At 36.3% G+C, this 27112-nt stretch overlaps 1 protein-coding gene across 1 annotated transcript in view; it reads left to right on the top strand.

Moving 5' to 3' along the window:
* Positions 1 to 22302, top strand: part of Trhde (thyrotropin releasing hormone degrading enzyme) — a 377936-nt gene extending 355634 nt beyond the window's left edge. The window contains 4 exon segments of the mRNA XM_038315022.1: positions 10887 to 11054; positions 11601 to 11741; positions 15546 to 15627; positions 22159 to 22302. Coding sequence (XP_038170950.1) covers positions 10887 to 11054; positions 11601 to 11741; positions 15546 to 15627; positions 22159 to 22302 — 535 coding nt within the window.
* Positions 22303 to 27112: the final 4810 nt, after the last annotated feature.

Raw genomic sequence — 27112 nt, 5'->3', positions numbered from 1 at the left:
TGCAATATGAAAATATATCCTAAAAATTGTATCAATATACAAAATGTCCTAAACCGAGGTAGAAACATGTATATATACAATCTGACCAAATAACTTTGCCTATGAATATAAATCTAAACAAAAGTAACAAATATAATTTGAACTTGTATCAATATACAAAAAACATACCAATGTAAATATCTATAAATAATAGTTTATTAGTATTCACTCTATTATCCACTATTACTATCCCCCTTTAATTTTATTTTTTTTGAACAAACATAGTTTTCACTCCAACACTCTATATAGTACAAGTAATAATCAACAAAGCTGATTATTTTCCTGTTTATAGTTAAGCTCTCTCAGTTTTTCAAGTGGATTTAGACCATCATGTTGGTGCCAATTGGTGCAAAGGGAGAACCACTTATTTTTCCCAGCTGCCTGACTAGCTTAGCCCCGAAATAACCACACAGAAACTGTATTATTTAAATCATTGCTTGGCCCATTAGCTCTAGTTTCTTATTGGTTATTCTTACATCTTAATTTAACTCATCTATATTAATCTGTGTATTGCCATGTGGCTTAGCAGGTAAAATTCCCAGCATCTGTCTCTGGTGGATCCGTGGCATCTCTGACTCTGCTTTCTTTCTCCCAGAATTCAGTTCTGTCTTCTCTGCCTACCTAAGTTCTGCCTTATCAGACCAAGGCAGTTTCTTTATTCATTAACCAATACAAGCAACACATAGAGGGAACTCCCACATCAAATTCTCCAATTACTTGCTCTTTACTATGTTGCGTTTTCATTGGTTGTCATTTTTGTCTTTTTGTCATTGGTAAGTACTTTTAACCCCCATGTAAGCCATTAAAATTATTATGTTGTCTTTCTATGCTTTTGGCTCATGTATATGTGTGTGAGCCACATGCTATTCTGAGTAGGACTGTCCCTCTCTCTCTCTCTCTCTCTCTCTCTCTCTCTCTCTCTCTCTCTCTCTCTCTGTGGTTTAGCCATTACATTTTATAAAATGGTCATATACTTATCTTTCATCACCCTTCTCCCTGCGAGAAGGAGGAAAAAAAATCCCACATTATATATAGCATAAACATGTAAAATATTTTTGTATATTTTATTTGAACTTAAAGTAAATGTCCTTTTCAAAGTAAGCTTTCCTTTAATTTTTAAGTCCTCTCAGAAGGAGTATGGTTATATTAAAACATGGTTGCTCTGTGAAGAGTTCAAAACATTGCCACCAGTCACAACTCTTTTTCTCTTTTCGCCTAGAAAGATCAGCTCAAACCACTTTGAGACATGCAAAATTGAAATTTCAAGAAGTCTTGAACATCAGCTGAGTACACATTCAGATCTCTTTAATATATTTGTTCTCCTCACCCCCAGGATTTCTCCCCATTGTTCCGGGTAAAAGGGCACTGCAGACTGTTTGTGGACTGATTTGTCTTTGTTCCATGTTTTTAGTATTCCTCTTGTTACAGTCAGGCTTCACTGGGAATAATCATGTCCTGAACACAGGACAGAGAATTTTCTAGAGCCAGGTCTCCCTATGTCTGATGTGAAGGTGCTTCACTAATGGTCTTGCTACCTAATGTCCTTTACACTGTCACTGACTGAACATTTCAGGCAGGATTTTGTCCCTCTCCTGGGGCCATTTTAGAGACACTTAAGTCCAGCACCCCTCTCGGGTGCCAGAGCTCTTATACAAATTCCCAGGGGCATCATAATTGATTAGCAAATGTCCAGAAAGGTAGAGCTCATTATAAAATGCATCTTATGCGACTGCCTTAAACTTGTCACTTTAAAAAATAAACTATTAACTTTTGCTTTATTCATTTAAAAATATTTGTGCTTGCTTTTAAAAATTCCCATTAATCTCTTGGCAAAGATAGGCATATTTGCTGGTTAATATTTATCCTAAAAATTGGGGCTAGGTTTAGAAATAAGTAGGTAAAATGCTTTCAGTGTAAGCCCAAGGACCTTAATTTGATCCTCAGTACTTATACTTGAAAAAAAAAAAGCCTGGCATATTCGTTCATTTCTTGCCATCTAGTGCTAGGGAGGTGGATAATGCAGATTCCAGGCAGCCTAACCTAGTAAGTAACCTAGTTGGTGAGTACAAGGTTTGCAAAAAAGACTGCTATCTCCCAAAAAAGTCATCGAAAAGCTGAATGACATCTATCTGAAAAAAGCAAGCTGAATGACATCTATCTGAGGTTGTCCTTTGACCTACACATGTATGTGGATCCAAGGACACACACACACACACACACACACACACACACCAATATTAGAAATAAAGAAGAAGCGAGTCCACATATTTTGTGAGTTTCTTTATTGTTCTCAGTACTGCACCATGCACACCACAGAAATAAAATCCACACCAATATCATACCATGCACTGGTAGTTTGGTAAGTACTGAATGGAGAATATCTCACTTCCTTGACATAAGAGCCTTATCTCTTATCTCAGGGATCCTTATCTCCATTTCCCAGATGAGTGCATTGACACTTAGGTGCAAACTCACTGATTCCTTCTGAGTAGCTGTAAGTTTATTCAGGGTGGATGTTCATGGTAGCAGACAAGAGACCGAAGGAATTATGACAGAGAAGGAAGGCATCAACGGACACCATGCAAAAAGTCAACCTGTATAGAAGCAAGCGGTTTTTCAGCAGGATGCTCTACCTCCATGAACTCGAAGTCCTGGAAAACAAAAGAGAACACACACTTTCTAAGGCACAAATTTTGGAGCATTGACAATGAGGCTTCAACCAAAGCTGTTCTTTCGTAGAGCGCGTAGACAATCTGTCAAAAGAATGAATTCAATGCTCATTAATTAAAATTAATTAAATGTTGGGTCCCACTCCTTATCGATGGCATGTGAACCTCCGCTGAGAGGCAGTGGTATTCTCAGATGGACTCTCTTGAGCGATATTTCTCTCATTGTCTTTGAAAATAATTAAACCCACATTTCAATGTTAATATGATCACTAATGAAAAGATTCTTGTTCTAACAGAGCAAGTAGAGACTTTAGAACCCTTGGACTTTAGCCCTGTCCAATTAGGATGAAAAACGAAGCCCAAAGCATTGACCTTGACTCACCCCAACTGGAAACAAACAGCTGGCCAAATTAGTTCTAGGAAACCCACGCAAAAATAGAGGATTATCTTTATTAATTATAAAAAGTTATATTTTTCAAGTTGTATTTTTCTTCAATCAATGTAAGTTTCTTGGTAGATGGTTTAAGTTTTAGTATTTAAAATATTAGTATTACGTCTGAATATTCAATAGAAGCCTTGTGGGATGTATTTTATTCTCATAATAAGAGTAGACTTGTCTTTGCAAATGTAGTTAAATGTTTGCTTATTTCCCACATAGCAGCAAAACTATTTAATTACCAGACTTGAAATTATGATTATCAAAAATACTACCTGCCTATGATACTTAGAACTTGAAGAAAAATGTTGTTAATATTCTCCTGTGTATCCCTTCAGTATTTTCCCCCCTAGATAAACATGTTGTATTATTTAAAATATTATATCAAATTTCTTCCTTGGCAATATCATCCGTATACATAACACATTGTGATTATTCTCATCCCACACTTGATCTATTTCCTACCCCTATAACCTGCCATCCCCCCCCACATCTCTTTTCCCCACGTTCATTATTTATGTCTTTATTCTGCTTCATGACCACTGAACTTAACCAGGGATGTGTGCAATATTTATGTCTCTGTTCTGCTCATGACCACTGAGTTTAATCAGGGTGGTGTGCATGGGAAAGAATGTGCAAGTGCTCACCTGTAATAACCCAACTGAAAACAGTAACTTCTATTTCCCCAGTATCCATCAGTTCCAATGTTTGCCAAAGAGAGGAAAGGACCTATGAGGCTCTCTGGCTAGTAAACCTTTGGCAATTTTCTTATTTATTTGTTTTCTCATTTCACTTCTAATAAATTAATTAAAGTATCAAATTACTGTGACTTAACCTCATTATTATTATGGACTGAATCTTCGTATATACTGAACTCCTCACTACCAAAATGACTGTGTAAGGAGGTGTGGCCTTTGAAAATTAATTATATAAGGAACTAGAGACCGCATGGTGTAATCTATTTAAAGACAAGCTCAAAGAACTCTCCAGCTCCCATTCTGCCAGGTCAAGATCACAGGAGAAGGCAGCATTGTACGTCCTTGAAGAAGGATCTCACCTGAACCTGATGGTTGGTGGTCATAAACTTAAGTATTCAGTGTTATAAGAGAGAAATCCCTTTTTAATAAAATCCCAGTTTATAATACTTTGTTACAACAGGTCCATCAAAGTCATACTACCATTATTATTTTTAAACTTAGTTAAAAAAAATTAACCCGAAAGAAATATCTTTATCTCTCTCCTACTTAATTTTTAACATCTACCTCCAAAGCATTTTAGCACTTGCCATTAAGTATATGATTGAAATGTGAAAATAAATGGTCCCATAATGATATTCTGAACTTCCGGGCATTCAAAACTTTTATCACGCAAATGAACTCTGACATAATCCTATTTAAAATGAGAATGAAATGCAAACCAGAGTGCCAGTTACACTAATTAGGCGATCATTTCTGCAGCGTTTCTACTCTAAGAAAGATAAAAAGCATTTTCAGGTTGGCTAAGCCTTACCCCATTCATCTTCCATCGGGTAACTAGGTGAGACTTGCTTACTGTCCATTCTTGTATTCCATACCTAAACAAAAAGAAAAGAGAAAGAAAAAAAAAAAACAAACAGCGCTTTGCTCTCAGCAGATCTCAGCAGATAAAATCCCATTAAAAGATTTACTTCTGATGCAGCAGTTAAAAAGAAATGACTGTGGGGATATTCACATCTTCATAAACAATTTTCATGTTCACTAGGAAGGGCCTTCCCGATCCCTGTAATCTCGATATCCAGTGTCTCCCAGGACTCATTTATACCATTCAAAACTATGGGTTCTGTGGTCTCTTAGATAATGCTTTACAAACAAATGAGCGTTTTCATTTATTCCTAATGACTTTGGTTTATACAAAGAGATCTTAAACTGTCCCCAGAGCAATCATTTTGTGAAAATGTTATTAGAACATCTTTACAAATTTAGAAACAAAAGGGGGTTTCATTAACAATAGAAGTCATCGGGAATTGAAAGCCCCTGGCATAACCATTTCTTACCATTCTTGTTTTATTCAGTAATGAGTAAGACTGATCTTGTGAACTATACGTTGATTTTTTTTTTTTTTAATCTGGTGAATGGCTAAAAAGTGAGGAACTGATGGGGTGGGGAATGTTGCTAGAAAAATCAGTGTTCTTGGGCTAATTAGCACTGTCTTTACTCTTGGAGGAGATATATGCAATTATACCTCCTGGTATCTGCTAATTAAACCATTTCCTTCCTGAGAATTTGGTTGTTTGTTCCTGAGACTCAAGATTATTTTTCAGGATTTAGATTATCTATTAAAACATACATGTGTTTCATTGTCTTCTTCATCAAGTTTGATATGTGCAGAGAGGGAGAGACAACTTGTGACAGGACTGAAAGTAGACCTAAAATACATCCATATTTTGAGCATTTATCTTGATTTACAGCTGCAGATTTCTACATAGACCCTTCTCTCATTCTATGTAGCTTTTATTTGAAAGGTATGCCCAGGAAACTTAAGTAATGCGTATCTATCGTCTTACCTGAACTTTTATTGCTGGATTTTTCTCAAGGCTTCTTCTCCTTGTTCTGTGTATGTCATTTTTTTCTATGTGGTAGGTCCTTAGGTTACTGCTACATTGTTTCCTCTTCAGACACTGTGTGTACTAGGATATGACAGTGCTGGTAACCACAAGGCTAACTGTTAGAAACCCAATCTTGCCAACACTAAGTATTTCTGAAAAATGACATACTGAGCACTGCTTGAAAACAAAATTCAAGAAGATATTAGAGATGACATCCATGCCCAGCTGAACGCTCGGAGAATTACATGTTGGTCATACTGGCATAGAAATTTCTCATTGGTTAGGCTTAGGGATTCACAATGGTGCACTCTTAAAAGATGCACTGATCTTGCATGATCTGCTTCACCAGTCTTAAGGGTTCTGATAGATCTGAGAGAGGCTAGCCACCAACAGAGTTCTGAGGCAGTGATGGACTAGAAAGCACAGAGTACCTGCAAATTTCAAAATGTCATTGTTTTTTTATCGCTGAGTAGTACTCCATTGTGTAAATGTACCACATTTCCTTTAGCCATTCTTGAGATGAGGGGCATCTCGGTTATTCCATATTCTGACTATTACAGATAATGCTACTATGAACATAGTTGAGCACATGATCTTGTGGTATGATTGAGCATCCTTTGGGTATATACCGAACAGCAGTTTTGCTGGGTCTTGAGGTAGATTGTTTCCTAAATTTCTGAGAAATCGCCATATTGATTTCCCAAGCGGCTATGCAAGTTTACACTCCCATCAGCAATGGAGGAGCTTTCCTTTACCCCCACATCCTCTCTAGCATAAGCTGCCATTAATTTTTGTTCTGATGGATCTAGAAAAAATACATATTGAGGAAGGTAACCTAGACCCAGTAAGACAAATATAATATATATGCACTTATAAGTGACTTCTAGATATAAAGCAAAGAAAAGATAGCCTGTAGTCCATAACCCCGAAATCATAGACAACAAAGAGGACTCTAAAATATACATGGATCTATATAAGAAGGGGAAAAGACAAAATCTCCTGAATAAATTGGGAGCATGGGGGTTACGAGAGAAGGTAGAGGTGGAGGGGAAGGAAGAGAGAGGGGTGAAAAAATGTACAGTGTTATTAAACATAACAATAAAAAAGAAAGTGACAAGTACCTTCCCCACTGGTCAACATCGACCCAAAGTAGGTGGGGATTCCAACCGTTAGGTCCCCTCTGGGAGAAGTATTAACCTGTGCACACAGTGCCTCAGGTTCTCTGATTCTATCTCCAAAGAGAGCACCAGGCTTTCCAGACATGGACTTCTGATGCATCTAATATGATTCAGACACCTATGGTAAAATGGAGACAGTGGACTGAACTGTTAGACATCTGTTTCTCTCCTAGCTCAGCGTAGAGTAAGCAGACAAAAGCCACAGCGATCTGCTACTCTCCTGAGAAGAATCTGCCTGCTAGAGACCTTCCAGAATCTCCAGTCAGTTTATATAGGTCTTCTCCTGTATGAAGCTTCTCTAGGGGCTTGTGCAATGAGGAGTGAGGAGTGAAAAAACCCATATAAATCATGAAGCCAGAAAATGAAGAGATAAGCAGAGACATCTAGAAAAATAGATCTGATTGTTTACTTGTCAGTGCCAAATCACCGTCATAAGTGCGCTTGCTCACTCGAGCTAAGAGAAATTGAAAGTAGAGCCAGAATTTCAAGGAAGACTAAAATACTTCAAGGCACCAATAGGGCATGGAAAGGACCAGCTGAACTGCAATTCACTTGAAGGCGTCACCGGCAGATGGAGGCAATCAGAAGCATCAGCAAACCAAAGGCAGATCCTGAGACATAATTATCATGGAGAAGATTCATAGGGAAGGGAAAGAAAGTGTGAAGAAAGATGAAGGGACATGGAGAAAGCCATCAAGCGGACCAACATGAACCCTGCTCTGGTCCCAGAGGGAAAGACAGAGAATAGGGACCAGGACTTTGTCTGAAATATACAGTGGCTGATTTTTCCTTAGTCGGTAGGAAGAAATGAGCATGCAGGTCCAAGGAGTTTAAGGATCCAGAATACAGTGAATCCCAGGAATTTATACAGAGATACACCACAACCATTGCGTCACTGATCTCTAAGGTAGAACAGACTCACATACACAAAGTTGATAAGTATCTGTATTTTATTTTTATTAAATGTTTCCGTTTAATTTACATACCAACCACAGTTTAGCTGACCTCCTCTCCTCCTGTAATATCTCCCCCCTCCCTCCCCCCCCCCTCCTCCTCTGTAGTCTCCATTCAGAAAGGGGCAGGCGTCCCATAGACGTCTCCTGGGTAAACTGGGAGTGGGCAGCAGGTGGCAGTCTGGGAACATGAGGGATCAGGTGAGGTGGATTGCGATAGGATGGACAGAAAGAATAATACAAGAGATAGCTTGACCGGTGTCCATTCTGGGGTTAGGGAGAAACCTGGTGCCAAGGAAGCTCCCAGGAATTCACAAAGATGATCCCAGCTAAGACTTCTAGCAATAGTGGAAAATAACTATATTTTTATGGTAGAAAATATTCCTTCTCAGCCCAGAGTCCTTTCTGCTTTAAAAAGTAGTTGATGACACAGATATAATGCAGACATTAGATGTTGACAAAAATAATTCAGACACAGACTACAAAAAGAATAACTCAGAACATGGCATTCCACAAAATGTTATTTTTGGCCTCTGATGACTTTTTTTTGGGGGGGGTTGGTTTCGAGACAGGGTTTCTCTGTGGCTTTGGAGCCTGCCCTGGAACTAGCTCTTGTAGACCAGGCTGGCCTCGAACTCACAGAGATCCGTCTGCCTCTGCCTCCCGAGTGCTGGGATTAAAGGCGTGCGCCACCACCGCCCAGCCTCTGATGACTCTTTAGAACATCTGTAAGAGGTTGTCATGGTCAAAGCATGTGTTCATTTGTGTGTGTCTTACAAACTTTAACTGGCATAGCCAGTAGTTGCTTCTAGAAGATAAATGAAACAGCCTTTGCTAGTGGCTACAGTGTAATATTCATGAAATTTCTAGGGAATATAGTTAAACATTTACTGTGTAATTTTTTTCTTTCCTCTAATTTTTTTTTTTAGTTTTATTTAGGGAATGCTTAATATGAATGCTAGTTCTGGAGCAATGGAAATCCTAACTTACCGTGCTCTACTCTCATCTTTGACCTGTCAATATCTTAATGAATTTCTCTTGGAAAATAAACTGTTTCTAACATCTAATATTGATTGTTGATTAGTGGTTTCAGTAGACATGCTAGAGATTTTTTGAGTTTTACTTGCAAAGTTCTGTACCAATATCTTGGTCAAAGTCATGCAGTAATGCAGTGGTAGCCTCTACTTCTCACTGTATTTGGAAAGAAGACCTATCCTGGTTTATAAGAGCTGATTCACTGAAGACATTCAGCTGATCTTAAATTATACCTATTAAGAATAATGACTTTCGCTGGGCGGTGATGATGCATGCCTTTAATCCCAGCACTTGGGAGGCAGAGGCAGGTGGATCTCTGTGAGTCTGAGGCCAGCCTGGTCCACAAGAGCTACTTCCGGGATGGTACCAAAGCTACACAGAGACACACTGTCTCAAAAATATCATAAATAGATAGATACATAAATAAGTAGATAGATAATACATGATTTCCCTAAAAAGTAGTAATAGTACTCTTCTTCATAAATTTAAGTGTGCATTGTGGCAAGCTGACCATAAACAGAAAGGAAGGAATCTTTTGTCACCAACTCATGACTGGAAAGCTCTGGTTGACAGTTTCTATTTGGGATCCAGACTGAGATAGAAAGCAAAATTAAGCTGTGAAGCCATCCTCCTCCTCCATTTCACCTTTTAAAAAATCAGATGAATACAACTTTGACTGCTAACATTGTGGAGGGAAAGGGTTCTCTCCTGTGAGAAGCCCTCAGAACCACTGGGAAGATGTCACTAGTAGACACTCAGACTTTCATCAGTTTTCCCATACTGCTTTATCCATACTAGTGTTTAAGAGAAGTTCTGAATCTTTAAAAAAAAAAAAAAAAAAAAAACCAAACTTTGTTTCTTCTCGTGACTTGGAAAAGACAATACCTATAGTCACATTCAAATTATTTATGGGAAGTGTAACTAATAGACTAATGAATATTACAGAAAGAGATGCACACTTTTCAGCTTTTAAAAAGTCTTTGAATATTTCTTAAGAGAAATATTTTAAAAAGCCAGGAAAAGTGGTGTATCGTGGAATGCCACTGTGAGCAAGCTGACTTCCAAGTTTATAATTCATGAATTGCCAAGCCTAACTAAATTCACGCTAATTTTTCTTACTCTGACTTTTTATTTTGTAGCCAAAGTATACTAGTTTACTATCATTTTATAACTACATAAACATAGTGGAAAGGTCTTTGCTAGTTATGTCTTATTATTTATCATTAAATTTATGATTCGTATTTATAATGTTTGAGGAAATTACTTCTAGATAATAATATAAAAATGTAAGGGTGACCAGTTAACTCAGTGGTCAACTGAGTGGTGCTAAATGACATCAAGGTCATGGGTTCTATCCCTTCTACTAGTCACACGACAGTTCCTTAGTGCTGGAAGGTTCCATGATTAAAAGAACTTTCTGTTCTTTTTGAAGACTTGATTTGGGTTCAGTTCTTGGAAACCAGCTCAGGTGACTCTCAGCATGTAATTTCACTTCCAAGGGATGGGAGGTCCTCTCCCGATCTCTCCGGGTTCTTGCACAAGCCTAATGCAGTTATATACACTCAGACCCTCACACGTGCCCATTATTTTTAATAGATATTTTATGACAATTTAAAATCAAATGGTTGTCTTATGGTTGTCTTTTATTCCAATAAATTAGCCATATAGGTATTCAATGAATGCTATTTAAAATATAATGGACTTCATTTTTGGTTCTTTAACAATGCTTTTGTTGTTAGTTTGCTTAAATGATGACATTTTGGCTGCAAACAAAAATTATATCCAAACCTTCTGTAGAATAAAAGACTTGATTTTATTTTCTAGTCACCAATATATTCCAATATTATTACTCTATAGTATTGCATTGTTTTAGGAGATATAATTGGCAAATCATCTTTTAGATAGACGGTTGTAGGAAAGCAACTTTGGTCTTTATTTTCAAAACCTTGAAGCTTTCAATTAACAGGAAACCACCACGGGTTGCTTTTTTAGAATACCACTGAATGTTCGAGACATCGTTTACTGCACAGGGGTGTCGTTACTGGACGAGGATGTCTGGGAGTTCATCTGGATGAAATTCCACTCCACCACTGCAGTTTCGGAGAAGAAGATACTACTGGAGGCTCTAACTTGCAGCGATGACAGGAATTTATTAAATAGGTGAGTCCATTAAATGTCTCAGGTCATATCTGTAATGAACGTTATCATCTACAATGAAAATGCTCTGGAGTTGATTTGATTTCCTTGAGTATACAGTATTCTAAAAGTCGGGGTTATAGAACACATCTTTCTAGAGCGAAGAAAACCTACATGTTGAAATGACTAAAGTAACTTGACTTGAAAGATAACATGAATTATAGCTAATTATTTTATGAAGCGTTATATGTGTTTGAGAAAATATTACACTGTAAAAGAAAAATATTTAATGTGATGAATTTGAGAGGGGAGTTGTGTCAACAAACAAGCTTTGTGATTTTTTTCCCATCCCATAGATATTCTTGGAGTTTAATTAGTGTATTTCATGGAAGTGCTATGAATTTTATCGGTGTTTTCTAAACAGAAATTGTTCTGTAATTATTCGTTGAGAAAGTTTTAACTCAAGTAATTTTGAATGTTATAACTAAATTGTAATTTTTTAAATTTAAGATTATAAAGTGTTTACATTTTTAGACTAAAAGTTTTTTTATCCACATTTTATCGTTTTAGGCTTCTAAATCTGTCTTTGAATTCTGAAGTGGTGTTGGATCAAGATGCAATTGATGTCATAATCCACGTAGCCAGAAATCCACATGGTCGAGATCTTGCTTGGAAGTTTTTCAGAGACAAATGGAAAATACTAAATACCAGGTAGAGATTATAATCTATTCAAGACTGAATGAATAAATGAAAGCCTACGTTTGAGGAATAGATACCCAAGGTTTTTGTTAGAGCTGTGAACTAAATGATAAAATTAGACTTTATAATATTCAGCAAAGATGGTTGTTGCCATTCCTTGAAATTCACTATGATTTTTTACCGTGTCTCTAACATTTCTCATTTAATAAAGAATGATAACCTTAATTAATGTGAAAGCATGGAGAGACTAAGAATTATTTAGCAGAGCAACTTGACTTGGAAATTCATCAAATTCTATATAGTTGAAATCCTTTCATTAAACTTGTATATTCTGTATATATTATAGAAAAAAACATGAATCACATATAAATGCAATTCCAACAAAGAACTTTACTCTTGTAGAATGGTTTGAATTCTCATTAAATGTAAATATCATAAAACACCTCAATAAAACACTGATACGGAGAAGTCTCATTAATCATTTGGATCGTTGTATTATTCCAGCTGCAGTAGAATTAATTCCCAGGATATCTTGTTTCGTGGTGAGAATTCTTCAGCTTCAATTTTAGAAAATATTTCATTATGCATTTAAATATATTATAATAAATGTTAATTTATGCCTCTGATAATCTCTATGGTATTTGAAAATTAAATCTATTATGGAGCAAGTAAATGCTGCATGTTACTCCTCAACATGAATTTTTTTTCCAGATAGTAAGCAGACCTAACATTTGGTCTCTTGAAAGCTGATGTAAAAACTATTGTGTGTTTTTTTCAGTCCTTTACCAGTTATCCTTGCATAACTTGATAACCTTGCAAGGTTCATCAGAATGTGCTCTTACAGTTACACACATTTCTGTCTATAGCTGCACATTGTCCCGAAACTGCTGGTATACCTATAAGTCACAGTGACATTCTTGTGTTTGCAGTTCATATCGTAGAATGATAGGAAGATTAGAGCTTGCATTGCCACTGTGTTTATAATGTGTCATGTAGCAGGCAGGAAGGTGAAACTAATACATATGAGCATTTCAATGTGAAGGATTTCAAACACACACCAACCTTTCATTGGTTCATAGACCAGAGCTCAGTGTTATCCACACATCTACCATTTCTTTCCTCTGTTTCTTGCCATGCTTATTTTGTCTCTGAGAACCATGACCACCATTCAAAAGCTAGAAAGACTGAGAGTTCAGTCCACATAAATAGTAGTGTTTCTCTTCACAAGGGGTGCTTTGATCAGTTCCGATTTTCCTATTAGTTCTTGAACATCAGGGCTCATGGGAAGGGTTGTCTAGGATATTGTATTCTACTTTACAGGCTCCTTCTGGTCCTAGGTGTCATGTGCTCCCATTGCTTTTATTGCTCCCAGAATCACTTCTGTTAACCCACACCTTTCACCTGACATTACCATGTAGTAGAACCATTCACATTGTGGTTCCCTGTGGAGTGCACTTGAAAACCAAACCTATAATGTTGGAGCCTATACTTTCAGACTTGTCTTCCTCTTCTTGGTCAGTCAGATAAGTATTCACCAATTGCTCAAGTCACACAACCGGAAGTCTATATAGACATCCTCCTTCCTTTCACCATATATAATAGCAGATCCAAGGTCCTCTCAAGTATCCTAAATGTTTCTTGAAGACTTCCTTGCTATTTCTGCCACCACTTCCTTACCACATGCTTGTTTGTTTTTCTTTATTCCCCCACCAGCAGTCTTAAAGCAACCTTCCATCTTTCTGAATCTTAGACCACACTTTTCCATTCATCTATCTATCTATCTATCTATCTATCTATCTATCTATCTATCCATCCATCCATCCATCCATCCATCCATCCATCTATCTATCTATCTATCTATCTATCTATCTATCTATCTATCTATCTATCTATCTATCTATCTAATCTATCTACCATCTATCTACCATCTATCTATCTATCATCTATCTATCTATCATCTATCTATCTATCTATCTATCTATCATCTATCTATCTATCTATCTATCTATCTATCTATCTATCTATCTATCTATCTATCTATCATCTATCTATCTATCTATCATCTATCTATCATCTATCTATCATATATCTGTCTGTCTATCTATCTATCTATCTATCTATCTATCTATCTATCTATCTATCTATCTATCTCTGTTTCAGAACCTTCTAAAACATGTTGCTATCTCCCTTCTATGAACTCACCCATGATTCTCTGCCACACTAAGCATAGGAGCTTCATGGTGTGTGTTCCATTTACCTCTCAAGACTTTTCCTCTGGCCCAGTCGCACAGCTTAGACCCTTCCGATGCCCATTGATTTCAGCTGTCTTCACTTACCATGCGGTTTCACACTTGCTTGCCTTTGATTATGTCACACTTCCACTTGGCCTTTCTTTCTCAGAACAACACTGTACTCATTTATATGCATTTGCTACAACGAAGAGCTATAGGCCGTCTCTGAATTCAGTGTACCATTTCATCAATGCCATATCTAGTTACATTAAATGAGAATTATCTCTTGCCATGTCTAGGTCCTCAACTCCATAAAGTATGAGATAGAGATGTGTTCTACTCTTCCTTACCTGGTTGTGGAAAGGAAAAAGATTGGATCTCTCTTAGAAGGAAGTGACTTTTTTTCTTGTATGGTCAGCCACTTTTCTGACCATATGACCTTCATAATAGCTACTTGTATTAGTATTGAAGTGACTGGTCGCTTACTTCTTTAAGATGGTGTCACCATGTCCTCTTAGCCACCCTGGATCTCACCAAGTAGATCAGTCTATTCTCACATTTGCACCGTTCTCACTGCCTCTGTCTCCCGAATGCTGACATTGTGGGATTGTAATATCAGTTTATAATATCAGTTTCCATCTATTTGCTTTGACTAAGATGTCCTTTTCTCATCATGGCAATCCTCCCATTTGATCCCCTCTTTAAATGATAAGACTAAGTCCTTCAGCAACTCAAGTAATGAAGAGCCTGCAAGTTGGGGAAGCAAAAGAAAACATTTAATAATAATAATGGCAGGGTCTTTGCTGCCAAATGCTCAGTCTTCTTGTTGGTTATTTTTGGTGCTAAGAGCATGGAACCTGTGATAGATGGCCTTAACAAAGTAGCGGCAAATTGACAAATTGAGAGCTTCCCATTCACAGATATATATCGTCCAGGGATCGTAAGTCAAAAAAAATGATATTCATAGTATAAGAATTACATAATATAATAAATAACTAGATATTTTAATAACTACATATTTAGATAACTAGAGAATTTAATAATATGAGAAACTGATGCTCTTTTATGAAAATTTTTTTTGTAAACTTTGTCTCAGTTTCTGAAACTTAACTAGAATTCCAAGATCTTTTATGACTAGTCAGACCACAGAATCCGTGTGACATACTATATGTGGTTGAACAGGTCTTGCTTTTATTCATTTTTTGGAGACTTTTTACCTACAGTGATCTAGGTTGTGGTACACTAGATCATTTATAAATGCCTCTCTCTCTCAGGTCTTGGCTTGTAAATAGAACAACAATGCCTGAATCCAATTCTAAAGGCCTGGACTTTGGCAGACTCAGTGACACTCAGGTCTGTGAAACACTGCAGCAGGCTAGGTGGACCTAGTAGAACCTCAGGGTAATAAATGCTTCTTCGCCTCTCTCCCTCCTGACGGGAGCAGCCAGTCCTTCCTAGAGAGCTGGTGATTACTGATGGTCTTGGTAAATGCAACCTTTGGGAATGACTGCAAAAATTATTCTAGCCAGTTTGCTTAAATTACTACCTCGATAGACATTAAGACTGTTTTCTTTTATCTTTGTAGGTATGGAGAAGCATTATTTATGAATTCCAAACTTATCAGCGGAGTTACAGAATTTCTTAATACAGAAGGGGAGCTAAAAGAGGTAAAAGTCTCGTTACAATCTTCTTATATAAACACATTAAATTACAGATTTATTTCAACTACCTCTGTGCATTAGATTCACTCAAGTTCCTTCCCCCCATGTACACTCCTCATACTCACATGCACACATGCATATGAACACACATGTATGCATGCATGTGTGCACACATATGCAAATGCATGACACACACACTAATTTTCTTAATCCATTACCTACAAAGAAACCTGTAACATATTCAGAATTGAATGACTATGAACAATTATGTTGGTTGCTCAAATAAAATTAATTTTGTAGTTGGGCACCACATATTCCAGAGCTCTTGGATCCAGCTGCTGCTCGTCAAGTGATTATGCGAACTCAGTTTATAAACCATTCACTAACGACTATGCCAATGACTACATGTCCATTAGGGTCTGTGCTTGATGCTGAGGCTCACCATCAAAGTCTGAGTGATTATGTAGACACAGCAGCCTGCTAACAGCTATCCCGTCTTTTAAGTGGAATAAATTCATATTTGAGGAAGGTACACCACTGCTGATAACACACACGGAAAGCAATAGTTTGCCTAAGATAGATTGCTTGGCTCCATTACAAATTAATTTTATTAATGAAAATAAGCTTGAGTTTTTAAATGAACTTGCACCCAGATTCTGAAATATCTATTTTATCCACTCCCAATTGTATCTCTCAATATGTAAGCCATCTAGGTATTTCCCTTCCCCATTCACTCCTCTCAGTACTAGAAGAGGGTCTGAAGTGGGACTATCAATCACACAGGAAAACAATAACAAAATAAAGATTCTTTTATTCAGTTATGATAATTGATACCGCCTTTTTCTCCTCTGCTATCCACAGCATACAGCTTATATTTAGCATAGAAATTCCTAGTTTCATTAGATTTCACAGGAGACCGGCTGGAAGCTGTGACCCACAGATGATCCCATTGAATGGCATTCCTTTAGAAGCATTGGACCTGGCACATCTGTCACATCTTCTAATATTGCTCAGTGTCCTGAGAGCATGTCTTTCACTAACTTAGGATCTGTCATAAGGAATACTGTGCTGAGCTGAAGCTCGGATTCCAGTGATGTGAATGTTAGCCTTTTCCCTGCTATGTGTGTTCTCAACCCTGAAGGATTTAGTTTTGAAATCCCAGAATATTTTTCTTACTTTTTTTTTTTTTAATGAAAGGAGCTAAAATGAAGAGAACTTTTATGTGCCTGCAGGAAACAGAAGGCATGGGCAAATCATAATTGCTTTCATTATTTTTTTACATTTAAACTGAGTGCTTTTAATATCATGATTTAATATTTAATAGTCAAGAAATAAAGTATTGGATTTACCCACAACCCCCACAAACATTGAAGGAGGCTCAGAAGTTTCTCCCTTTTTCCCACCCTTCACCCTGACCATCGTATCCCTCTCATCTCCTGGTTTCCTTTCACCTTTATCCCTTTTTCCACTGGCTGCCATTTCTATAGTTCCTGTTTCGATCATACAAAGGTTGCAAAAATCATGTTTTAAATGGAGATTTAGTTAAATTCATCACTTGCAAACCTCTTTCTGCATTTCGGTTAAACATTTTGTTTTTATCCTTTAATTAATTGCCATGTTAATGTTTCAAGCTACCCCATCATGAAAGTTGTGATTTCAGAAATGAAGCTAAATTGTGGCTTTTAGTCCATTATCTTCAAAGCGATAACTGAGCAATGCAGGCTCTCAGTGGAATGGGTGATGAGTCATTTCACTGTGGACTGGCTTGCTCTCATTTTCCAGTTTCGCTGTTCTGCCGGAAGCCTTTCCATACCTCTACCACCTAGCCTTTTTCGGCAGATGGAGGGAATGCTATTTTACGGTGAGATAGGGCTTAATTTCTGTTCTCTCTCACTCCTTCCTTAAGCAGAATGTGTTAAGCAAGATCAGTGTTTTTCCCTTGGAGGTTATGCCTTACGGTTGCTAAGCCTGTAGATCTGAAGGGGCTCAGCACCTTTGTGAATTATGACATTGCTTTTAATATTTTTATTTTTAATTATGCGATTTGTATATGTTTGTATGTGAGTATGTGGTGTGAGTGCAGGAGCACCCACGAGGCCGGAATAAGCTTTCAGAGCCTCTTAAACCAGATCTGACTGAGGACCGTGATGGGAGCCTCTCTGGAGTTCACTATAAGAGCAACAGAGCCATATGCTTTCCATAGCTGAGCCATCTCTCCAGCCCCCTGAAAATAAACCTATTTAATATTTTAATGACCATTATTAGCTTCAATATTTTCATGAGTATTAAGTAGATAAACAAATTCCCTCTTTTATGGTCCCTTCCATCAAACAGTCCTAACACCTAAGACTGGATTTATTCTTAATCATAAGGAATTAGCAATTTGACTTTATTCCTGCGTGAGGCAATTCATCCTTTCCTTAATTTTTTTAGACTAGCAGAAGCATAACCTCATAGAACCTCAGAGATCTTTGTAATTTTCTGACTAATGTCTATTTGATTCTTCTGTGTACCTAACACACAGCCCTATTGTATAAGAATATGCATCTTCTTCATCAGGGAGACTCCATTTAAAACTTTATTGGGGAAGTCTTTTAATTCATAAGAGACCAATAGCTAATTCTATTTAGTTCTATAACTATCAAGATTATATTAAGCTTTGCAATTCTCTCTTAAAGTAATTTATGATGCCAAAGTCTAGAATACCCTTAAATAAGATATTTTTCAATGCTAAACAAATTTTAAAAGATAGATTAATAAACACACCTAGAAATTGTGATAAGAAAATCAGAGGGCATGAACAACACTGAAATTTTATTAAATTTTATTTTACAAAAGTGTCTACACTTATTCAAAGTAAAAGTATCACAGATAAATATCTCAAAGCCTAATTAAGAGAAAACCTAATGGAGGCAGAAAAATCTAGCAAAGAGCCTGAGGAATAAGCAGAGTGGGAGGCTAAGTGCCTATGTCGCTGCTGAACCTGCACAGACAAGGAAGCTCGGCCAGACACCACAGGCCCCTCAGGGACCCGTGAGAAGGCTCTGCACACACATTCTCTGTAAGCAGTACTGAGGGATACTGGCCACAAGATCAATTTATGGCAATTGTAGAAAGTGTACCAGATATGCTCTGATGACTGAGCTCCTCTTCTAATGTATAAGTCACCTCAGGATCCCTGAGCTCACAAGGAAAGTGCGTCTCAATCATAATTTACAAAATGAAACTCTGGAAATCCACTCGTCACATTGTCTACAGAGTTCTCTTCCATGACAATCTGACTTTGGATAGAGTCATGGTCAAGCCAGTGGTTTGGAGTTTTCTTCAAGCGTTCAGCTTGTTTCAGGAAGAGACTTCAGCATCTTCATGTGTAGGTGGAGACTGCTTGCTTTTTTCCCAGATGCCCACACCTGAATAATGGCACAAAAACTATATTAATTACAACACTGTTTGGCCAATAGCTTAGGCATATGTTTAGCTAATTCTTACATCTTAAATTAACTCATTTCTATTAATCCGTATATCAACACGAGGTTGTGACCTACTGATAAGATTCTGGCTGGTGCCTGGCGTCTTTCTACTTCGGCAGCTACATAGAGTCTCCTTGATTCCGCTGACTCTCTATATCTCTTCTAGCCTGGCTATATTTTGCTCTGCTATAGGCTGAAGCAGCTTCTTTATTAACCCAACAGTAATAAAACATATTCATAACATAAGAGGGGAATCCCACATCATTTACTTAAGTGGAATTTGCCAAAGAACTATTGATAATTATCTGGAATGTTCAATAAATGCCTAGGAACAATATTGAAGAAAACACTTTTAGAAGTGGATGTATTTTTCCTTGACACTTAATATTAATTGAATGTACTATGTTGTCATATTCTATAATAAACACACAATTCAAAATTGAATAAAATGCATTATTGGTTGCTGAATGGTCATAGAATCTGTCGAAATGAAAATGTATCACTGCATTACTAAATTTCAAATTATAATTCAAATATTTCATGTGCATGTGTTTGTGGGTATAATCAGTGTATGGAGTGTCTGGTATATATTTGTACAGAGCAGAGCCTAAAAGGTTGGAAATGTGCAAAAAATATATACTGTCAATCAATTCTTCCTTCCTCTTTTTAAAATTGCTTTTATTGAGTTATTTATTTTTATCCGTTTCCTCCCTCTCTCCCCTTATACCTTCTCTCATGACCCCTACCCTCCCAATTTACAGGCAAATAATTAGATATAGAAAAAAAAACAGATTGAATGAGGCAACCCAGAACCAGAAAGACAAATATGTATTCACTTTTAAGTGGTTTTTAGACATAAAAGAAAGAAAAAACAGCCTATAGTCCACTACACCAGAGAACCTAGCCAACAAGGAGAAAAAGACAAGACCTCTTTTTCTTAATATATATAATATTTGTCAACTAGTACATTAATTTTATGATACTAAAATAATTCTCAGTTATGTATCAATATCTTATGCTTGCTTTAACATACAGTGATTTTGATGCCATGTTAAGTATGTAGTTCCATGATATGGTTTTTCATTGCCAACGTTTTCAGATCAACTTTCAGAAAGTCCGTCAGTATTGAGGAATCAAGCAACACTATCATAAACAAATCAAGCTGTCCATGAACTAAAATCCAAATTAATTTGGAAATGTAGAATTAACTCCATTTCCGACAGCTCCACACGTCACTCTTCCTGCCTGGATCTTATCTTGAGGCCCTGTATTTTCCTTCCTGGCAGAGCCTTCATGGGGCACCCCCAGGCGATGACTCACACTCCACACTAATTACCTCACATAATATTTCCTTGCTACAAGTTGATTTTTCACATTTGTCTGTTAGCACTGTAATTGTTGGTGGGTTGCCAGTTTCTTAAGACACACAGAACAAAAAGCCAAACTGCTAGTGTTTAATCTTCAGATAATTCCTTGAGTCTTCCCAGAGTATATGGACTCTCTAAGTAAGAACTTCTATCGGTAATAATATAACAAAGCACTTAAAAGTTTCAACTTTAAATTCTCTGACTAAATAAGACACTCTTCCTTATCTTTTCTAAATCTATTTGGTTGGTTGCAATGTCATTAATCACCCAGTTTTCATAGCTCTGCTCCTTTGTTCTCTAATCTAGTTACTTTGGTAATCTTTTGACACTGAAGATAATTTTAAGTCCCATTCTGCTTATTTTTAGAACATGACTAAGAATTTTCTCTATTTAAAGAAAAAAATGAACCTTTAGCATTACAGTCAGTTTCTGATGCTCTTAGCTATGTTGAACCTGCCTCGTAATTAGACCTGGTCTTTGAAACAATACCACCAACCTATTTTTAATAGGTAAATTAAATTGATATTTTATTATCTGTATCTTGTCTGGAGCATACCACTTGGCAGTCCTATCTTCTAACTTTTGCATACTTTACACCTCCTGCAGTGTTGATTCTCATTTCAAACATGTTCCACTAGAGTTTATTAACTTCTTCCCATGAATATGTTACCAATCCAATCCATTTCCTGAAGGAGTACTATGTCAATCAATGAAATGCAAGTTTGAGTTTCATAAAGAAATCAGAAAGTATTTATATATTAGCCACAGGTGGAGAAATTGGTGAATGAGCCTCAAATCTACAAATATAAAATTAGAGTTTGGAAGTACACATGGGGTAGACAGGCAGGGTGATTTAAATTAGGAACAGCAATTAGAGGTGATGTGATCAGTGTGTTGTTCATTCAGAATTACTCTTCATTGCTTTTATAGAATCCCCATTCAGAAAATGCCATGTTATTATGATATATGGGAAGAGATATTGTAGATGGAAATTTCTGTCCTGCCTGGTCCCACTTCCATTTAGCCTCAAATAAACACACAGATGTTTATATTAATTATGAAGTGTTTGGCCTGTCAGCTCAGGCTTATTATTGACTAGCTCTTATAATGTATATTAACACATAAATGTTACCTATGTTTAGCCACATGCCTTGGTAACTTTTCTCAATGCAGCATTGCGTCTGACTATTGACTGCATCTCTGCCTTTCCTCTTCCCAGAATTCTCTTAGTCTGGTTGCCAAACTATACTTCCTGCCTGAATACTAGCCAATCAGCATCTTATTAAACCAATATGAGTGAAAAATCTTTACAGTATACAAAAGCATTATCCCATATCAGGATATTGGTATAAAATATCAAAATGTCATCCTAGAGAACATCTGCTTAGGCCTGAGTTAACCCAGTAGGTTAAGCAAATGTGGCCTTCAAGTGAAAAGTAATATGGTCAAGTCCTGTCATCACAATCAACATGCCAGAGACATTAGCACTACACAGCAAAGGCAGTGGGAGATTTGGAGTGCAGTATTTCAGAGTATGACCTTTAAATATAACTCAAAATAAGTGGAGCTAGAGGGTTCATTCAAGTTTGTCCTAGGTTTCTATGTAAAACTTCATCCCCAAATGCATTCTCATTCCTGTATGTGCCATGTGAGTTCATATTAATACGTACAGATTAACCATGCTCAACTTCCATTTCCAGCTAAAGAACTTCATGAAGACCTACGATGGTGTAGCCTCTGCCTCATTCTCACGAGCTGTGGAAACCGTGGAAGCCAATGTGCGCTGGAAAAGGCTTTATCAAGATGAGCTGTTCCAATGGCTGGGAAAAGCCATGAGGCACTAATATGTATCACCTATTAGAACTCAACTCAGAATTTTGGGAGGACCTGCTTTCTGTGGAATGAAGAGGCTAGCCAGAATTTCAGTGATAACGTGTGAGAGGACATTTTGTTGTTGTCGTTGGCTTGGGTGGTGGTTATTTTTCTTTGTCCCATTTTCTCTACATTTGTTTCTCTACTGGATGTTCCTCTGTATAGAAACTCTTGCAAGCATCAGCTTTCCCTGGCTACGTCAGCTGTACATTCCTTGCCGTTCAGGACCAAATATGATAGTGGTGCATGTTGATGTTGCAGTCAGTTTGGAAAATCAGAATATTTTGTGCATGGATATATGGTTCTGCCCTGTGTTCCAGCATGCTTATTTAACATGTCCAATGTTGTATGTGAATATATGTACATCCAGGATGGGCATTAGGCGAAAGCACAAAGATTATCTATGACAATCAGTGTTGCAATGAAAGTGAAAACTTCAGAAGGGAATTCTACTCTCAGCCATGGACAACAGAGAGATAAAGCAGCTCTTTAAACAGTCTGTGTTATTTGTTTCAACACTTGGATTGTCTGACAATGATGATTGTGTTGCTAACTCATTTTCTTTGAGTGACAGCTGTGTATACACTTGCAAAGATGTATAGATAGTATGTACATATGCATATGTACATAAGGAAGCTCCATATGTATATAATATGTTGTACATGCACCTGTGTGAAGAATATCTTCAGATCAAAGGAAATTTAACTCTTTTTTATAAATGTGCGGACACTTGGAAAAAGCTTCATATAATTTATCTCAATACTACCCTTCCTACTTTATAACTCACTTTCTTAACTGCTTTTTTTTCATCTATGTCCTGAAGAATGATCTATTCAACTCCATGAAGATGAATCCTAACAAAACATATATGTAAACTAACCACTCTATAAATTCTCTGAATCGGTGGCAGCCATTCACCAGTTTTTGTCATTATTTTGATCAACATTCCTATTGCATAAACCAATTTTGTGTAAATTCAGAATGATTGGTACTAAGAAAGTATTTCTTTATAGCTTCTTTTTCTTATCTTAGATAGTACAGAGTTAAATTCTCTCTGTGTGTTGATCTTTTTGTGTATATTGCTCCTATCCTCCATTAAGCAACCATACCTCAACAGGTCTGTTAGCATTAAGGACCTTTATGCCAGTTGTGCCCTCCCTGAAGACACAAAGTTGCTTTTATGCTGTGTTAATGTACAAATTTTGGGGGAATTAACAATCCCGTTCTACCAGGAAATTTTGAAGAGCCATTTCCATGGCTGTGTATAATGCAATTATATTTCAGTGTCTTTCTCCCCTAGTAGGCCAGTTACTTGCTTCAGATTTAACATACTTTAAATTTAGCATTGTAAAAGACTGTTTACAATCACTATAATTGAGTCAACTGTTGTGAAACCACTTTTTTTTCCCTGTGGTGTTCAGCTCTTCCAAATATTGCAAATCACTGAAATGATGGGTTCAGAGACCATCACCCACTGCTGGGGAAAATTATTTATAAAACAGGAGTCCTAGAATTATTTTGTTCATAGAAATGAATAGCAATTTCCCAACCCATAGACTAAATTGCAACTAAATTTGAGTCTTATCAAATAAGCAATTGATGGCTGTTTCTTAAACTTACAATTTCCAACACTTCATTCAATTAAAATACATGAATTTTAAGTACTATGTGTCTTGAAAGAGTCATGGTCATGCTGGATGTGGAACCTGAAATTTAGGTTACCTCTTGGAAATGAGCAAGTTCTAAAATAATGCTCATAAATAGTGTACAGTCATGAAGGCCCCAAATATCCCATTATACCACTGATAAATTTATCCATGAAACAGAGCTGACCCGGGGTAGACGTGTATGATATTTTTTGTTTCCCGAAGTAATAAAAATTCAGAGTAATAGCATTTTTCATTTTAAGTTAGTCATCATTTCAAACTTTGAGTTTTGTGGCTTTCTTAATTCTTTTTCCTCTCCACTGTTAGTAGTCATAATCCCCTTTCAGTATTTTAGTGGCCTTGAACACAACTGGTTTAGCTATAGTCTAAATCCTCAGTGTATACTTATGTGCAATGTTTATACCTCATACAATACTTGTTCAACAGTATAGTGGTACCAATGGCATTGAGATTGCATTTGTGCTCTACACATTTCTTCAGTTATTTAACCTTTTCAATGTTGAAATTATATTTGGGTTTTAAAGGTTTTTTTTTAGTTGTTTAAATAAGTAATATTTTCAAAGTAATAAAATAACCAATGATATCTCTTGGAATATTATGTAAAATGTAGCTATAAAACTATATTTTCTACTTAGAGTTTTTATCTTTCTCTCTTGTGTGTTTTACAAATCAATTATCTACATGAAATAACAACATATAGAAACTTTTCGTCATTTGGTCTCAGAAATTTCCTGTGCCAATATATGTGTAACAGTAAAACTTTGTTTTAATTAGAAAATACTAGGTTATTTGCCACTTTGGGTATTCATTATTGCCAAGTAACTTGTAAATAAAATGTTTTCCCCAGTTTTACACATTCTTTTCCATAAATTTTCTTATAGAATTCAAAGTTTAAAAACTACACAATTTCAAACTCAGAAGACTGACATCTATAACACTGGCTTCACTTCTTAAAATTCAGTAGCATGCACTTCTGCTGGGCTTTGATCCCCTTTCTTTGAAATGATTTAAAAATAAGTATATTACATTTGGATTTTCTGGGATTTCATTATACACACACATATAATATATAGTACAAGGCAATTAATGTTATGCCATGAATTTGTAAAACTCACTCCATTATCAATAACTTTTACATATGCTGATTTGATTCTTCCCCAAACACAATGCATGCTTGACTTCTTGAAGGTGAAGTGACGTTGAGAACAGCCATTCACACCTCTAAAACCTTAGTTGTGATATAACCTAAATCTCTCAACATAGATGGGCTACAACTAACATAACAGCTGTGTCTTTAATTTACATCTTTCTATCTCATTATCTTGAGACTTCACAAGTTCTACACCAGCATTAGAATATATGATTGAAGACATCCACAATGGCGCTATTATATTTAACATTCATATTCCAAATTTGCATGATTTCAAACTACTGGATGCACATGTTAATGACCACCTTTTTTAGTCAGTCTACATAGTCTATTGTTTACACTTCCCATTACAAATCTGTTATTGAACATACTTTAAATGAAACCTTAAGACTCTGATACTTTGATTTATTTTCAACACATATTTCTGATCGTGGGAAGAGATAACCATTACAGATGGTCAGAATACACACAGAAGGCTTTCTCGTCTAAATAATTGGAAACAATATTCAGTAATATGTGTGTAACTCTTTGGGAACTAACCTGTGAACAAATAATGTTGCAGAACTGTGGTCCCGAATCAGATGCAACAGTTATGACAAAGTATGCAATACCATACTTACTTCAAATCCACTGCTAATTAAATATTTCAAGAATTGTCTTCTAGGTTGTTAGAGAATGTAGCTCAAATATTTTCGTGAATGCTCTTGTGACTTATCCATAAATATCATATATAGTAGTCAAAGCACAGATGATGAGAAGCCAAGAGTTCCATAGCATATTTCCCTTTATCAGAAAGCATGGCTGAATTATCATTTGATATTGATAGTTATGTGCCGTCCAGAACTCAACTGAGGCAAGAAAAAAGTTTATTGAACAGGTTGAGTTTAACTGAGCATGTAGTGAGAGAAAGGAAGATGGTGGAAAACAGGTCGAAATATATCCACATGAAAAAATGTAAAGAACTCATGAACCAGTTGGAATTAAGGCAACATGAGACAGAATCCTATACTACAGGAGAGCAATTTGATCATTTTTAGGTATGAAGCCCAACTATTTTCTGTACTAATCCCCAAACATGTGGATCATTTTCACTGCTTGATCTCACAATACTTGTAATTTTAGAAATATGTACCATTTCAAAATTATAATAATGCCATAAAACTTAAACAATAATAGTTAGACTCAAAATCGGGACAGAAACTATCCTTGTGAAAAGCTGTTTGTGCAATTTAGTGATTGCAAACCTTTAGAAATGTTGCTTAATCCACTTGTAAAAGTCTCTCAAATTTGCCAAAATAGTGTTTGCTTTATTCGTTGATTTTAAAATCATTTATTTTTTTTCAATCAGGTTCAGCAATTCCCATTTTAGGCAATAATTTATTTCTTCAAATTAGTCCACATGAACCTGAGTACAAAAATATTCTCATGAATTGTGATAAAATTTCAACTTTTTTAATTATATAAGATTAGCCCTCAGTCTCACTACCTTGAACTAATTAGCAGGTTTTAAAATCAAATACTTTATTTCATTTTGGGATGGATTCAATAAAAGTCTAACAAACATGGACTCTACCAGTTTTTGTTTTGAATTTCATTGCATGAAATTCTGTTTTTAAAGTGTTGATAAGAAACGTTACAAAGCTTTAGAAAATTTTGAAAGGAGTCATTAAAAAAGGTTTTCAGGTTAGGGTGCTCATATACTTCACTGCATACTTTTATTACTTAAATTTCTTTACGTTATTCAACTACTCTATTTAATATGAGTTTTACATAGATTTCACAACTCACTCTTTAAAGACTTTTTACGTTGAATACAAAACTGCTTGAGGAGTTTGTCTTTTGGTTATTCCTAGTTCATATGCTGATGCAGTAACAAAGAGGAAATAGCGGGGTTCATTTTGTTCAGATTTTTCCTAAATGGAGAATTATAGGGAAGGATAAAAAATGTGAGCCTGTGCATATCAA

This window comes from Arvicola amphibius, chromosome 17 (assembly GCF_903992535.2).
Source record: "Arvicola amphibius chromosome 17, mArvAmp1.2, whole genome shotgun sequence".
Taxonomy (NCBI): Eukaryota; Metazoa; Chordata; class Mammalia; order Rodentia; family Cricetidae; genus Arvicola; species Arvicola amphibius.
Note: the sequence above shows the minus strand (reverse complement) of the source record. Positions and strands in the feature narration are given on the sequence as shown.